Below are 17,321 nucleotides of genomic sequence, written 5' to 3'. Positions count from 1 at the left end.
TTATACTGTAAATCGTTATTATATATTTTGTATGTAATGTATATAATCTAATAAAAAAAAATAAAAACTAATAATAATAAATAAAAAAAAGTATTAACATGTAAGTATTTCGGCTCCGGTATTTATGTCCGCCTCCGTAGTGTAATGGTCAGCACGCTCGGCTACCGTTCTGGAGGTCCCGGGTTCGATTCCCAAGGGGGGTAAAATAAATATAAGTGATTTTTTCACTGTAATATTTATTCAATATCACCATGGACTGGTACCTGAAGCGGAGGGCTGATCACCTTTCCTTCATGTGTAAACGATCAAGATAACACTGCGTTAATATGACACAGTGCCCTATGCACCACTGGGGTGCGGATAAGGGTTTTATTATTATTATTATTATATTTCGGCTCAACACAGGCCATGCCTAAAGAGCCGTAATACATATAGTAAAAAAAATGTACGACATTTTGAGTGTGTCCAAATACTTGTTCACAAAATCTGGATTATCTCCAGTTACAGGAGCCATCCTCATATCATTCTTTGACATCTCATCAAAGATGAATAAGAATATGGAAGTCTGGGTATTTACTTGGCTGACGACCGTCATAGGCTGGTTTAAGTGATCACTTTACAGACGTGTAACATTCACCAATTCTACCCATTATTGACAACCACACTACTCAAATTCTTGGATGTTCTATATATATGAACCAATTTAGAAACCTTGTTCTTGAATCACTAGAACTTCACTAGAGACATCTATTTTTATTATGATTTTATGTTATAAGACTTTTTGTTTCTCTATTAGTGTATTCATTAGTGTATTTTTATATTAGATAATGTATACATGTATTATCTTAAAGGCTTCAGCCGTTCAATAAATAAATAAATAAATACAACTGATTCATACTCTTACCAGGTTCGATATTTTCCCACAGGATTCTGATATAATCGTCTCTGTCGTGAGTACTATGCATATGATAAAAGCCGAGAGCGTGCAAGAACTCATGGGTGGCGATGTAGTGATACATGCAGCCATTTCCAAGGTTCAGATCTTGCCGTCCTCCAATCATACCTACATAGGACCAACATCCAGACCCGGATTTCTGAAAAATAAAAAAAAAATGTTAAATTACACGAAGAATCATTGATAAACGCAAAATTTTAGTAATCTGTATGTAACACTTTAGAGTTTTATATTAATTTGATTATCAGAAATAAATTTCCTGATAAAACTATATGCTTGATTTTTAATATTAAAACATGAGCGATACGAAATTAGGAATATAAGTGAAAAACGGATAAAAATCAATACTAAATACATATCGCCCACTCCTTTCAAGAACGTCATAAATCAAAAAACTTGATTTTTCAGGAGAACGTTTTTAAAGTTTAAAAATATAATACAATGTATTAAATATATATATCAAGCCACTTATTAAACTTTTTAATAGGCAACAGATTTTTTTAGGTAAAACCTGAAGGTTTTTTACATTTTTTGAAGGGATAAAGTACATTTTCTGGGCATTCCGAAAACATGCACAACTAAAAATTTACGATTTTTGATTTATGACGTTCTTGAAAAAAGTGAGCGATATATTAGGAGTACCAGAAAGTTTTGTTTTTTGTTGTTGTTTATGTAATGAGTGCAGTACGAGCCAATTTAAATTAATTGATTGAGTCCTACGCAAGTCCTTTGTGATTTTTTAAAATTTCGCAGCGTTAAGAAGCTAAAAAACCTTATTTTTCAAATGTCCATTTAAAAAAAAAAATGTTTTTCATCCAAATATTTTTTACGCTTTTTAGTGCTTTATAAAAGAAAAAGTGCGTTAAAAACATTTGTAATGTTCGTGGAAATAAAGTGAGTGTCCGCACTTATCAGTAATGGTTTAAAAAATTAAAGCAGTAGTCTGGTAGAATATATAAATTGGATGATTGGAAGTGTGGACTAAAAATCAAGTCAAATCCAAAACTGACAATTCAAGAATTGTCTGACAGACTCCAATGTCCCTGGTCAACATTAAAATGCCACTTATATCACTTCAGATAAAATAATGTTTTCTAAGCCGCTCAAATGATATTTTACAGAAGTGGAAAAATACTGAGTAATTAATAGTTTTTCGAATTAATAAAAAGAGCTTACTATAACATTAACATAGTTAGGGCTGTAGGCAGGTCGTTTTACAAATTTCACGCACGAGTAATATGCAATATTGTATACTGCCTTTTCCACGATATGCGCCTCATCTGGAGCTGTAAAAAAATGTGTATTAATCATACAAAAAATCTAAAAAAATTACAAACAGGGTCTAAAGGGAGATCTAGATATCCTTACAGATAAAAAGGAGGGTGGAAAATATATTTTTATTCTTTCCCGCTCTCTTTGACGGGACATTCTGTTAATTTTCTTCCCCAGTCGACGAGAATTTTTGACGGAGGGGCGCTAGACCGCAAAAGGTTGGGAGCCCTTTGTACTCTAAATACAGGTTCCCAAAATGTTTAAAAGTATTTATTCAAATATTAAATCGGATATTTCTGCAGAGTAAAAAAAAATACAATCATGCTAAAAAACTGACTTGTGAAAAATTAAGAGCGAATCAAATCGACGGCCCCTACGTAGAGTACTCTATCTGAAAATCTGTTACTTTACAGGAGAGAGCTTAGAAGATTTTCCCAACGGATTTTTTATTTTATTAATTAACGGTTTTATCTGAAATTCTAAACTAGTATTAATCATTCAAAAACACGATAAAATAATGAATTAAATCGTTTTAAAACTTTATGCTTTATAAAAATTAAGTAGTTAGCGTTTTAGGAGTCCGGTTCATTTCGAAAATACCATGTAGATAGCGTCTTATAGGCCTGAAAACTATGTGTTTTTTATTTATATTTTTGTAGACAACGGTCAGTTGATAAGATACACCAGATATCTCAAAATTGACAAAAATGTAGTTAGAGCACTTTACGTAGGGCACGACAAAATAATGTATAAAAAAATAGCACATTATCATTAAAAATCGAATGATAGTTGAAAGAACTCACTGAAATCAGGACTGATGGTGTAGTAAACGATATTGTTGGTCCAAAGTTTTTTGGCGTTAGTTATAGCATTCCTGGAATTGATAATACTGTTTCCTGAATAGTCGTTCACCAAGAACTCCATCTGACCCTCAGTAAGAACCACATCGCCCTCAAACTTGCCGCTTCTCTCCCATGTGCTCTGGCTGTCTGCTACTTCCGGATTTATAGGATCTACAAGAAAAATAGCGAAATATTAAAACGTTCTCCTCTGGGTATATGTTGTAATGGAAGTTGTCGATCATCGAGGATTTTTGGACTCCATCGATTGCAGAAGAATAATTACCATAATTTAGTAATAATTACCGTTCTTTAGTTTTTATTCTTTAATTTTTTTAATTAAAATTATTTTGCATTTCACAATATATTACAATAACAAATACAAAAATTATTAATACAAAAAAAGATCCCATAAAGACATGGCCTGTGTGTGGGTATATATTAAATTATAAATGTGGAATGCATCAAACACATCGCTCACTCCTTTCAAGAACGTCATAAATCAAATAACTTGATTTTTCAGGAGAACGTTTTTAAAGTTTAAACATATAATACAATGTATCAAAAATAAATATCAAGCCACAGCAAAAAATATAATACAATGTATTAAAAATAAATATCAAGCCACTTATTGAACTTTTTACTGTGCAACAGATCTATTTAGTTAAAACCTGAAGGTTTTTTCTCCATTTGAAAAATATTTAGTAAGTATATATGAAAAAATAATTAAACAATATCTTTTCTTCAAAATGCAAAGACAACACTTTTCCACTGCCCTGTTGCGGGTAAATATTAAGTTAAAAGTATGCCGCTTTTGCTGGAATAAAGTACATTTTCTGGGCATTGATGAAAATTGATGATTTTTGATTTATGACGTTCTTGAAAGGAGTGAGCGATATGTTAAAATAAATATTGAATTTACCCATATATTTTCCATTGATAGTTTTATTCAAGAAATCCCTGAAACCTTCGACATCTTTAGCGGGTTCTACTAATGAGGCAGTAAAGGGGATTTTCGGAGCAGTGCCAACTGAATCTGATCCTGGAATAGAAGTTCTAGGAGCGACTTGATCTGGGTTCAGCACAGCTGAGAGTACGAAAGCCACTCCGAACAACAGGCACAATAGTATTTTTACAGCAATCATTGTGGAGTCTGGAAAAAATAAACAAAATTATTACATAATATAATAATTCATATTATTTTTTGACGTCTCATCAAAAATGAAGAAAAATACGGAAGTCTGGGCATTTAAGGGGCTGGGGTCTCTTTTTATGCGATGGATAAGTTCCACGGGGAGTCGTATAAAAAAAATTCGCATAAAGAAAGACTTGAACTACAAACAAAACTGGGGGATAGGTTTCATTATTTAAAAAAAAAACCGCATAACTTCAAATCATTATGATAGAATGTACCGAAAATTGCATAATTTTTTTTAAAAAAATATCATAAAAGTGAAAACAGAAGAGCTTTTTCCCTAATTAAATATCCTTACATGGGAAATGGATTTTGAGATAAATCTTCAATACAAATTAGTGATCGCTTTACACACGTGTAACATTCACCAATTCTACCCATTATTGACAACCACACCACTCAAATTCTTGGAAGTTCTATATATATATATGAACCAATTTAGAAACCTTGTTCTTGAATCACTAGAGACATCTATTGGTGAGATGTAAAGAAGCTTTTTATCAAGCAGAAACTCTTATATTAGTATGCCCCGTAAATGCCCAGACTTCCATATTCTTCTTCATCTTTGATGAGATGTCAAAAAATAATATGTAAGATTTGAGCTTAACTTTGTGCCAGTGACACAATCGCACTTTAACGGTTGTAACCTGCACTAGTCTAAATTTTAGATTTTTTATGCGAATTTGCATTAAAAAAAGACTTGAACTTCATACAAAAATTATGGATAGGTTCCATTTATTTTGAAAATCTCATAACTTCAAAATCGAATTAAAAAGATTTGCATAAAAACAGACCCAAGTGAATAAGATAACTATAAGTACGTTATTATTTTGAAATATAACGTCATACCTAATGTTGAAGCTGATTGAAATTTCCCACAGCACGTTGAAAACAGCAATATGTTCTTTTTATATTTTTTTCAGATCTGAAGAGATTTTTGCGGTGTAAAAATATAACCTTTTTTTCAGAAGAGCTTATCAATTTAGTCCATCCAAATATTTACCCTATTTACCGACAAATGGGGTGAATCGAAACAAGATTACAATATTATTATTAATAATACAATTTATTATATTCATGGGAAAAATATATTTATTTTTGTTGTAGGGTAGATAAGAGCAGTAGTCTGCCTCAGTAGTGTGATGATCAGCACGCTCGGCTACTGCACTGGAGGTCCCGGGTTCGATTCCCAGGGGGGGTTCAAATAAATATTAGTGATTTGTTTTTTCTGTTATTTTTTCAATATTCCCCTGGACTGGTACCTGTGGCGGAGGGCTAATCACCTTTCATTCACGTGTTAACGAAAAAGATGATACTGCGTTTATATGATGCAGTGCCCTATGCACCTTTGGAGTGCGGATAAGGGTTTGAAGAAGGAGATGACAAGAGTATAAAACTGAGTTTTAATTTTGATTTTTTTTTGTTAAAAACAATTGATTTTTAGCCCTATTTTTTGGTGTTTTGAACTCAATCTTTATTTCATACACATAATGAATACCAAAAGTGTTTAAAGATTCTCCAATTTCGTATTACAAAACATTTTTACAATTCAAACACACATTATAACGATTTTCACTATATTATTTAAGTATGATCAAATATTATTTTAAATAACATTGTTATCTTTTATCGTGTGTGTTTATACACATTATACCATATTTTTAATCACTGTTTACTTATGATAAATAGAGGTACCCATGGGTGCATTACTGTCTTTGATTTATATGTCCGCCTCCGTGGTGTAATGGTTAGCGTGTTTAGCTACCGTGCTGGAGGTCCCGGGTTCGATTAAGAGGATGGTGAAAATAAACATTACTATTTTTATTTCATTTATTTTGCACTCATCTCAACATATGTAGATGTAGAAGAATATGGAAGTCTGGACATTTACGGGACTTACGTACATCCGCACCCCAATGGTGCATAGGGCACTGCATCATAAAAATGCAGTGTTATCTTGATCGTTAACACATGAAGGAAAGGTGATTAGCCCTCCGCTTCAGGTTCCAGTCCAGGGTAATACTGAATAACTATGATCCCTATCTGGAAATAAAACCCGGGACCTCCAGTACGGTAGCCAAGCGTGCTGACCATTGTACTAATAATAATAGTAATATGTACTTTTTATCTGAGAATAAAAAAAACAAGAAGTATTTCAATACAATTGAGTATTTAATTATTAAAATGGTTTTTAAATGTCTTGAATATGTTTTGAATATTGAAAGCATTAACTTTGTGGATCATATTAATATATTATTTCAAGAAATAAAAATACTTTTCGTTCTGATCCACTCACATTTTTATTAACCAACTAGTTTCGGCAACAACCTGTTGCCCTCTTCAGGGTTACATTTATTACTAAATATATATATATATATAAAAAGAAACAGTGTAGAAGTTGTTGGGTTTCAAAAGGGTAGGGGTGGGGGTAATGGTGTTTTAAGGAAGGGTAAGAGCAAGGAAGGTTTTGAAATGGTTTATTGGGATCAAATGTACTAAAAACACATAATTTGTCATTGTCAATGGTCACATTTTAATGCAGGAAAATAAAAAATAAAACGTAACATTAAATGACAAAACCCACCAATTAACATGAATCCAGTAAAACATAAGAAAACAATGTTTGAAATTGTGTTAATTTTCCCATAAAACATAAGAATACAGTAAACCCCCTATAACGTTGAGATGAGTACCGCGTTATCGGAGAGAACGTTAAAAAAGGAAAAAGATTTTTTAAATTGTATTTTAATTAAATGATTACTCATTACGGTCATTTTCGCCTTTTAAAATGTTAAAATACAACATTTTGAGTGTGTCCAAATACTTGTTCACAACATCTGGATTATCTCCAATTACAGGAGTTATTTTCATTTTATTTTTTAACATAAATTATTATTATTAGTAATTCAAGATTAATGTTTCATTGGTTCATATATATAGACCTTCCAAGAATTTGAGTAGTGTGGTTGTCAACAATGGGTAGAATTGGTGAATGCTACACGTGTGTAAAGTGATCACTAAAGCAAGCCTATGACGGTCGTCAGCCGCCTAAATGCCCAGACTTCCATTTTTTTCTTCATCTTTGATGAGATGTCAAAAAATAATATGAAAAATAACTCCCATTATTGAAGATAATCCAGATTTGTGAACTAGTGTTTGGACACGCTCAAAATGTTGTACGATTATTGTCACTAGTAGATAATAAAATGAATTTAAATCTGTAAAAATACAATTTAAAACATTAACTCCTTATAACGTTCCCGTTGATAACGAGCCACCTATCTCAAAACAAAGATAAAAGTGATTCTTTGTTAGAATCATGGACAGGAATACAACTTTTTGAGTCTCCTGATGTCGTCAGAGCTCATCCCAACACGCTGACCGAGAATCAAAGTAGTGGGCTGTAACAAAAGCAAAAAATTAAATTACCTTATTTGGGGTGGCGCGAAATGAATCACCCTATCGGAATATGTTATAACTTTTGCAAATGGCGTCCTGCATCAATTACATTTGACATTTCGACAACTCACTCCTTTCAACAACGTCATATATAAAAAATCGAAAATTTTCAGCTGTGCATGTTTTCGGAATGCCCAGAAAATGTACTATATCTCAGCAAAGGCGGCATATTTTTAACATAATATTTACCCGCTACAGGGCAAAAAGTGTGGTTTTTTGCATTTCGAAGAAAAAGTATTGTTTAATTATTTTTTTAAATCTACTAAATATTTTTCAAATGTAGAAAAATCATTCAGGTTTTACCTAAAATGATCTGTTGCACAGTAAAAAGTTCAATAAGTGGCTTCATATTTATTTTTAATACATTTCAGTATATGTTTAAAGTTTAAATACGATCTCCTGAAAAATGAAGTTTTTTGATTTATTGCGTTGTTGAAAGTAGTGAGCGATTTGTGAATTTGTGATTTGTGACTTAAACGATGCATATTATAATGTGTTCATGGTTCTTTAAATCTGCAAATACACTAAGTAGTTTGAAATGTCATATTAATGTGGTTTTTTAAATGTAAATTTAATTTTTAATTTAATAGCAGGCTAAAACCTTTAAATAACAGGGATTATTCAAACAAAAATTTTAGATATTATTTATTTTATGACGACTAGTTTCGGAAGCTAAGCTTCCATTTTCAGGTCTAAATGTAAATGTTTACATGTAGACCTGAAGATGAAAGCTTAGCTTCCGAAACCAGTCGTCATAAAATAAACTCAAGTGGTAAAAAAACAAGTGTTTTCTTTAATAATATCATCATGTCTTACCACAAAGTAAATGCCGGAAAAATAAATAAAAGAGGAATTTTAGAGTTTAAGTTTTTTGCCAGTATACACACGATATGTTTTTAACACGCAAATTTAATAGTTTTGTAAATAATTTGATTGTTTTATATGATTCAAAGGAGACATTAGTGAAAATTAAAACATTTAAAAAAATTATCATGAACATTTAACTCGAAAAAAAGGATAAAATAACACAGCCTTTTATGAAAAAATAGAGTCGCAAAATTGTTTAATGTATAAGGGTTTGAAAATGTATGATGAGATGCCTGAATGTATGAAGAATGAAAAGAGTCAGAAAGAATTTTAAAATAAATGTTTTGTTTACTGTAAGGAAATATATATACATATATAAGTTTATGATGTAGTAAATTAAGTGCATAAAATAGTAAATATTAGTGTAATATTAGCTACCTTAAGAAAGAATAAAAAAAATCATATTACCTGTAATGGAACAATAGTCCTGTTTCCATCGATACTAAATGCATATGATGAATAGTGCATTACACTTCCATAGTCGTAGGCTACATCGAAATTGGTTACATCAGCTGATGAGTACATGACGAAGTTATTTTCCGTGCCTAAAAACAGTGATGAAGAAAAGATTAAATTTCATCAAAATTTACACGTTTTTATTGAAAAAATAAAATAAAAAAACATTTTGAGTGTGTTCAAATTTTTGTTTACAAATGACGAATTTGCACAGCTTTGCAGCTCTTATATTAAAATTTAGATTACATCCTATATATATGGGATAGATCTCAATCGTTCAACTCAGAATGCGCTCGGCTGCGCTAGAATGTATGTATATTGGATTTTTTTTAAATATATATATTGAAAAAAAATACTGTTTTTTTTAAATATTTGTATTTTTTTTTAAGTAAACTTTTTTTAAGTGGTTAAAACAAAATTAATTAATTTTATAAAGTTTATAAAACTTGTCATAAAGTATCTGCGGAAAACATTCAAGAAAAAAAAGGTACTTTATTTTAACCCCTCGCCTATCAATACCTAATTTTTACAAAACAATATATATATATATTTTTTTAATATAAAAACGGTATTTAAGAAAATAAATCGATTACTTTAAAAGTACTAGGTTTAGAGAAAATCGAATTGCTATTTATTAACATAGATGAAACGTGGACCCTTGTAATGAGTAGCGTGAACCAGCTGGAGATATTTGAGATGTGGATGCATCGAGAAATGCTTCGTGTACCCTGGACGGACATGGTCAGCAATGCAATAGTTCTCCAAAGAGCCAGACCGAATAGGGAACTAATATCGAATATTAAAGTATTTGAGGCTCATACTGAGCTCTACTGCAACTGGTCATCAAGTGTAAGATCTAAGGTCCAAGAGGTGTCGGAAGAAGTCGGAACTCCTGGCTCCATGATATACACGAGTGGACTGGAGTACAGAGCGTCGAGGAGCTGTTTTGGACTGCCCGAAATAGGGACACTTTCTCACAAGAAATAGTCAACGTCTGGAGGACCCGATACGACACGTAAAAAATAAAATAAATGAAGAAGAATATGGAAGTCTAGATATTTACTGCCTATTCTATCATTCACCAAGCTACCCATGATTGACAACCACACTACTCAAATTTTTGGAACTCATTTATCCTTAAATTATTTTTTGACATCTCATCAAAGATGAAGAAGAATATGGAAGTCTGGGCATTTACGGGGCTGATGAACGCCATACGCTGGTCTAAGTGATCACTTTACACACGTGTATTCACCAATTCTACCCATTCATTATAACTACACTACTCAAATTCTTGGAAGTTCTATATATATGAACCAATTTAGAAACCTTGTTCTTGAATCAATAGAACTTCACTACATACATCTATTGATGAGATGTAAAGAAGTTTTTTTATTTAGCAGAAACTCTTATATTACCTCTCATTTATCCTTCTCTTTCCTACTTCTCATTCAGCCTTCTTCTTGTGTCCAGTATTGAACAAAGTCCTCCCTCTTGGACTTCCATAGTTCTCTCTTCCAGTGCAGGCTTGTCAATTTTTTTATGTCATCGGACCATCTTGTCTGGGGTCTACCCTCGCTTCTAGACCTCCAGTCAAGCACCTGCTCCATCCATCCATCCTCAGACATACGTTCCACATCACTTGCCCAGTTCCACTTTTGTCGAGACATCAATTAAAATCTTGGTGTAATATGTTACCTGGGATAATCTTGTTCCAAATGATAGCAACATATGTGTCCCTGTCGTGGGTGCTCTGCATGTGGTAGAAGCCGAGAGCGTGCAAGAACTCGTGGACGATGATTCCGTTAACGAAGCAACGGGGCTCCAAATTCAGAACCTGGGCTCCACCGATCATTCCGACATATGAATAACACCCAGAATCATTGCCCTGGAAATAATTAACAGTTACTGTATTATTTATTGATTTTGCGTTTAATTTGTAGAACTCCATTTTAATTTATGTACCGTAGAACGGGGGCTACTTTGAACTTTGATGTGTTACTTATAATAATAATAATAAAACCCTTACCGCACCCCAATGGTGCATAGTGCACTGCTTCATATAAACGCAGTGTTATCTCGATCGTTTTACATATGAAGGAAAGGTGATCAGCCCTCCACTTCAGGTACCAGTCCAGTGTAATATTGAATAAATATTAGAGTGAAAAAATCACTTATATTTATTAAACCCCCCTGGGAATCGAACCCGGGACCTCCAGAACGGTAGCCGAGCATGCTGACCATTACACTACGGAGGTGGACTGTGTTACTTAAGTCCAGTACAAAAAAATTAAATCTGTATTTGGTCTACAATAATGAACACATCGACATGATTCATTGTTTCCCTGACAGATGACACTTATTGTCACGATACTTCGATCGAAACCTCGATCTAAATAAAAAAAATTGTACTGGGCTCAAGTAACACATCAATGTTCAAGTAGCCCCATTCTACGGTATTAATTTTTAAATCAAACCCAGATTTTTGAGTCTACTAAGTTGTATTTTATTAACAAAAGCACATACAAAATAATATCGTGATAATTGTTTCGCCTAGTTATGGCATTTTCAAACGAATGTTTGAACAATACTACTTCACCACCATAGGCACCATTCACACACTTAAAACTACACAAAATATTTAACACATGCGACTTTAGTGCATGTTGGTCTTCGGGTCGACCAAAAATGGTGGTGAAGGGTAGTATTGTTTGCATGTTGGGGTAGTGATTGTCCTGACAAATAGACGGGTACGTCTAGAAACCGGTAGACATAATAATCTCTATGAGTAGTTATATACTAATATTATTAGCATTTTTGGAAAAAAAAAAGTAAATGTTTATCATTCGCAATAACAAGGCACAATTTTAAATATAATGCAAAATTTTGAATAACTTATAAGATACAACATTTTGAGTGTGTCCAAATACTTGTTCACAAAATCTGGATTATCTCCAATTACAGGAGTTATTTTCATATTATTTTTTGATATCTCATCAAAGATGAAGAAGAATATGGAAGTCTGGGCATTTACGGGGCTTACGACCGTCATAGGCTGGTTTGAGTGATCACTTTACACACGTGTAACATTCACCAATTCTACCCATTATTGACAACCACACTACTCAAATTCTTGGAAGTTCTATATATATGAACCAATTTAGAAACCTTGTTCATGAATCACTAGAACTTCACTAGAGACATCTATTGGTGAGATGTAAAGAAATATAGAAATATGTATATATAGAACTTCCAAGAATTTGAGTAGTGTGGTTGTCAATAATGGGTAGAATTGGTGAATGTTACACGTGTGTAAAGTGATCACTCAAACCAGCCTATGACGGTCGTAAGCCCCGTAAATGCCCAGACTTCCATATTCTTCTTCATCTTTGATGAGATATCAAAAAATAACTTATAAGATCAAATAGTCTTCTTCTATCACTCAATTTTATTAATTTAGTAATAATGCAAATAATCCCCAAGTGAATTAATTTTTTATTTAACACATTCAACTTACCACAATATTGATGTAATTATTACTGGTCGTAAGAAAGCACCTTTCTACAAATCTCACACAGGAAGAGTCGGAGATTTCTTTTATTGCAGCTTTGATGGCAGCTTTTTGAGTAGCGTCTGAAAGCATTTATATTTTTTACATTTCTTTCTTTTATTTTTTACATTTGACCAGACAATTTATTTATTTTAAACCACCCTATGACGGTCGTCAGCTCCGTAAATGCTAAGACTTCCATATTCTTCTTCATCTTTGATGAGATGTCAAAAAATTATATGAAAATAACTCCTGTAATTGGAGATAATCCAGATTTTGTGAACAAGTATTTGGACACACTCAAAATGTTGTAAATAAATTGTCTGGTCAAATTATAAGCTTAAGTAATAAAAATGAAAATTGTATTTTCTGGCGTTTCTAATGAGTGTGATTGAAATCCAGGATTTGGACCTCACATACTAATATAAGAGTTTCTGCTTAGTAAAGAGCTTCTTTACATCACACCATTAGATGTCTCTAGTGAAGTTCTAGTGATTCAAGAACAAGGTTTCTAAATTGGTTCATATATAAAGAACTTCCAAGAATTTGAGTAGTGTGGTTGTCAATAATGGGTAGAATTTGTGAATGTTACACGTGTGTAAAGTGATTATTGAAACCGGCCTATGACTTCCATATTCTTCTTCATCTTTGATGTGATGTCAAAAAATAAAATCATTTATAATGGAAATGTAACGTTTTGGTGAAGACCGCACAATCGTTTATCTTACCGAAAGTATTGGCTATGCTGTAGTACACGGTGTTTTTTTCCCAAAGTTTAGAGGCGTCAGTGATGGCATTTCTCATTCCTGTCTCTCCCGTGTAGTCGTCCACAAAAGCTTCTATCTGGTTTGGAGTTAGGACTATATCTCCTTGAAACTTTCCACTCCTCTCCCACAGGTTCTGCTTCTCACCTACCACGGATTCTAAAAGCACAAAAAATGGTCCATTATTTAAATATTTCCAAAACATTTAAGTTTTCTACTTACCCATCCCGTCTTTGGTTTCAGAAAATTTTGATGAACAAAGAAGATACATCCACCATTTGTGGAATGAGGATGGGACATTGATGTACGAGAGAGCACATTACTCCCCCATTTGCGAATGCCGTTTTGAAGACCTTAATGACATTCTTTATTTATTGATTTGGCGTTTAATTTGTAGAACTCCATTTTAATTTATGTATTAATTTTTAAATCAAACACGGTTTTTTTGAGTCAACAAAGTTATATTTTATTAACAAAATTGTATTATAGTTGTATTTTTAATATGTTTTTTTTAATAAAATACAACTTAGAAGACTCAAAAAATCGGTGTTTCATAAAAATTAATACATAGATATATTCTTTGTTTGCCCAATAAACGACTAAATGCCAACATTTTTCAACGCTTGGCCCCGCTCATTCCCCTCCCTACAAATATCCAACTCATCGTAGCGAGCAGGAACCCGATTATTTACAACCTTTTACTTACTTTAATAAAATTTAACGGATTCAATTTATATAATAGTAAAATAATAAGTTGAATGTGGTTTATGATTCAATAATTTTATTTTACTTGACATTGGCAAAATTATTAAATTCTATATGCAAAATTATTAAATTCTATATGCAAAATTATTAATTCTATATATGTAAAAAAGTTTTCTACTGGCATTTATTAGTTGAACTGCATTTTATATAATACTAGCCAAGCTGGCACCATGCGCTGCAATGTAAGTGTATTGTGAAATACTGGCGAAGAAAAAGTACTGTGCAAATTTATATGACTATTTGGGAATCAAATACTTCAATAACCTTCCTTTAATATAATAAAATGAAGACATCAAAATGCAAAATAATGAATTAAATAAATTTCATACACATTAATATAAGAAAAATAAATAAATTAAACAGTGAAAATAATTATTACAAAAATAAATTATATGACCTACAAACAACAACAAGTATTAGTACCTCTCCAAGAACAAGAGCTTAGTCTCTTTATTGGAGAGAACTGGGCTAATAATTTTTAAATTGTAAAGTAGAAATGTCTAGAAAATTAATTAAATTTAAAACAAAACTTTTTTAACTATATTCAAATCCCCACTTCTTTTTTAAGAGAATATATTTGTTTTAAAAATATTTATAAAGGTCTTGTGTACTCACCCATAGTTTTTCCATGAACAGTCGATAGCAAGAAGTTTTTGTAAGCTTCAGGATAATTTAGCACATTGATTACAGCCGAATGCACCCAGGATACTCCCAGGAATAAGAAAATAATGGTTTTCAGACAGAACATCTTGAATCCTAGAAAAAATTACATTAAGAATGTTAACAGTTAAAATGCTAGCGGTGCATAGTGCTTGAACATTTCAAAACGATTGTTGTAGTTGTAATCAAGCAACTTCTTTATATTTTATTAAATTTTTATAAAAAAAGCGAATTGATGACAGATAGGGAAAGGGAAAAGGGAATTTAGGGAAGGAGGTAGTAGGAAAAGCTTAGGGATGAGGTTTGATGGACAGTCAGGATTCTAATGATAGATTGTAATGTCTCTAAGTAATCAGAGAAGGTGCATTTTTTACAAGGAGAGGTAATTCATTGCATAGTCTGGCCGCTTGGACAGAGAAGGAATAACTGAAGAATGATGTGTTATGGAAAGGAATTGTAAGTGTTCTGTCTTGGGAAGAACGAAGTGACTGACCATGATCTGAGAGGTATATAAAATTTTCTGCTAGATATTTAGATATATTTGGGATGTGAAGAATATTATAAAGTAGCGTGAGAGATTGAAGATTTATGCGCTTGTTGAAGTAATGCCAATTTTATTTAGTGCTAGAAGGTCATATTTTTTTTTACCTGAAGGTGCTATGATTTTTTAGACGATCCAGACGATTGATAAGAGCTTTTAAATATGATCAATATTACTTTAACCCTTATCCGCACCCAGTGGTGCATAGGGCACTCCATCGAATTGACGTAGTGTTATGTTGATCATTGCATACATGAAGGCGAGGTGATCACTCTTGCGCTTCAGGAACCAGTCCAGGGTAATATTAAATAAATATTACAGTGTGAAAATCACTTATATTTATTTTCACCCCCCCTGGGAATCGAACCCAGGACCTCCAGCACGGTAGCTAAACACGCTGACCATTACACCACGGAGGCAAACAAACAACAAAAAAGGCATGATCTATATACTCGTATAAAAGATCTATAATTTATATTAAAAGTAAAAATCAAACGCTGATTTTAAGAGTCAAATTTTATTTCAATGCGAAATGTCACTCGTTAAGGGAGCAACTTTTTAAACATCACTATGCGAATTACTCGTTATGAGAGGTTCCACTATATTCTGTTGGTTTTCCAATAAATAAAAATAAAATACCAGTAACAGCCTCTAGGGATTGCAAGCAATGTAACTAAGATATACTTATGTTTTGAATATTGAAAGCATTAACTTTGTGTATCATATTGATATATTATTTCGAGAAATAAAAAGACTTTGTGATTTGATCCACTCACATTTTTATTAACCAACTAGTTTCGGCAGCAACCTGTTGCCCTCTTCAGGGTTTAATTTATGACAAAACATATCGCTCACTCCTTTCAAGAACGTCATAACTCAAAAATCGTAAATTTTCAGTTGTTTATATTTTCGGAATGCCCAAAAAATGTACTATAACCCAGCAAATGTGGCATATTTTTAACTTAATATTTACCCGCTACAGGGCAGAAAGTGTTGTTTTTGCATTTTGAAGAAAAGGTATTGTTTAATTATTTTTTGAAATAAACTAAATATTTTTCAAATGAAGAATAAACCTTCAGGTTTTACCTCATAGGATCTGTTGCATAGTAAAAAGTTAAATATGTGGCTTGATGTTTATTTTTAAAACATTGCATTATATTTTCAAACATTAAAAACGCTCTCCTGAAAAATCATGTTTTTTGATTTATGACGTTCTTGAAAGGAGTGAGCGATATATATAAAAAAGAAACAGTATACAAGTTACTGTTTCTTTTATATATATATATATATATATATATATATATATATATATATATATATATATATATATATATATATATATATATATATATATATATATATATATATTATATATATATATATATATATGTGTTTAGTCATAAATTAAACCCTGAATGGGGCAACAGGTTGTTGCCGAAACTAGTTGGTTAATAAAAATGTGAGTGGATCAAAACACAGAAGTCTTTTTATTTCTCGAAATAATATAAGATATAATTAAATCATATCTGATTCTTTAGTTTTACTTTTATTAATATTTCCAAAAAAAATATGTTTTCCTTACCTTTTCCGTAGACGAGATTGCTATAATTCATTTCGAATAATTTCTGCGTTTTTATACTGAAATGCATTTTTTTTAAACAAGGAAAGTACAAAATTTAATCCTTTCGGTTCATTAAATCTTTAAAAATGCAATATCTGCATTTTTCTTAAAATGTACAATGTGCAAATAAAATCAGAAGTTTCACATTTTTACATCTCAACATAGATGAAGAAGAATGTTGAATTATGGGTATTTCCAGGGTATCATAAGACCTGTAAACACACAAGATTGAAGATTGCTTGCAAATTGGTGTGGTGTTCTATTCTCACTGTCTACCCCTGCGGGGAAGAGGCGTTAGAATATTATGTAACTAACTTGTCCTTATATACTTAATTTTAAAGCCATACAAATTGTATTAATATACCCTAATTGACATT

General features: G+C 31.9%; 2 protein-coding genes across 2 annotated transcripts in view; both read right to left on the bottom strand.

The window, feature by feature from the left end:
* Positions 1 to 5,188, bottom strand: part of LOC148300433 (zinc metalloproteinase nas-6-like) — a 7,524-nt gene extending 2,336 nt beyond the window's left edge. The window contains exons 1-5 of the mRNA XM_088274806.1: positions 5,111 to 5,188; positions 3,989 to 4,219; positions 3,031 to 3,240; positions 2,132 to 2,241; positions 905 to 1,094 (exon numbers count right to left, since the gene is read on the bottom strand). Of these exons, the coding sequence (XP_088130932.1) occupies positions 905 to 1,094; positions 2,132 to 2,241; positions 3,031 to 3,240; positions 3,989 to 4,211 (733 nt within the window). The 5' untranslated portion in view covers positions 4,212 to 4,219; positions 5,111 to 5,188. The remainder of the gene's footprint in view (positions 1 to 904; positions 1,095 to 2,131; positions 2,242 to 3,030; positions 3,241 to 3,988; positions 4,220 to 5,110) is intronic.
* A 1,582-nt stretch (positions 5,189 to 6,770) lies between these two features.
* On the bottom strand, positions 6,771 to 16,936 carry LOC148300432 (hatching enzyme 1.2-like). The gene is made up of 7 exons (XM_088274818.1): positions 16,906 to 16,936; positions 14,738 to 14,878; positions 13,322 to 13,516; positions 12,561 to 12,676; positions 10,742 to 10,931; positions 8,996 to 9,132; positions 6,771 to 7,662 (listed from the first exon to the last, which is right to left on the bottom strand). The coding sequence occupies exons 1-7, from the start codon at positions 16,934 to 16,936 to the stop codon at positions 7,579 to 7,581; spliced, it is 894 nt and encodes a 297-aa protein (XP_088130944.1). The 3' UTR covers positions 6,771 to 7,578.
* Between the last annotated feature and the right edge of the window lie 385 nt (positions 16,937 to 17,321).

Source organism: Brachycentrus maculatus, unplaced genomic scaffold (assembly GCF_059751285.1).
Source record: "Brachycentrus maculatus isolate JH-2025_06_01 unplaced genomic scaffold, ASM5975128v1 h1tg000716l, whole genome shotgun sequence".
NCBI lineage: Eukaryota > Metazoa > Arthropoda > Insecta > Trichoptera > Brachycentridae > Brachycentrus > Brachycentrus maculatus.
This window is presented reverse-complemented; position numbering and strand designations above follow the sequence as displayed.

Excerpts from the sequence above, each read along its gene's own strand:
- LOC148300432 (XM_088274818.1), bottom strand. The coding sequence starts at position 16,936 with ATGAATTATAGCAATCTCGTCTACGGAAAAG. Across the intron at positions 10,932-12,560 it reads ATAATTACATCAATATTGTG|GGCAATGATTCTGGGTGTTA; the intron begins GTAAGTTGAATG and ends AATTATTTCCAG. Across the intron at positions 9,133-10,741 it reads TTGGAACAAGATTATCCCAG|GCACGGAAAATAACTTCGTC; the intron begins GTAACATATTAC and ends CACTGTTTTTAG.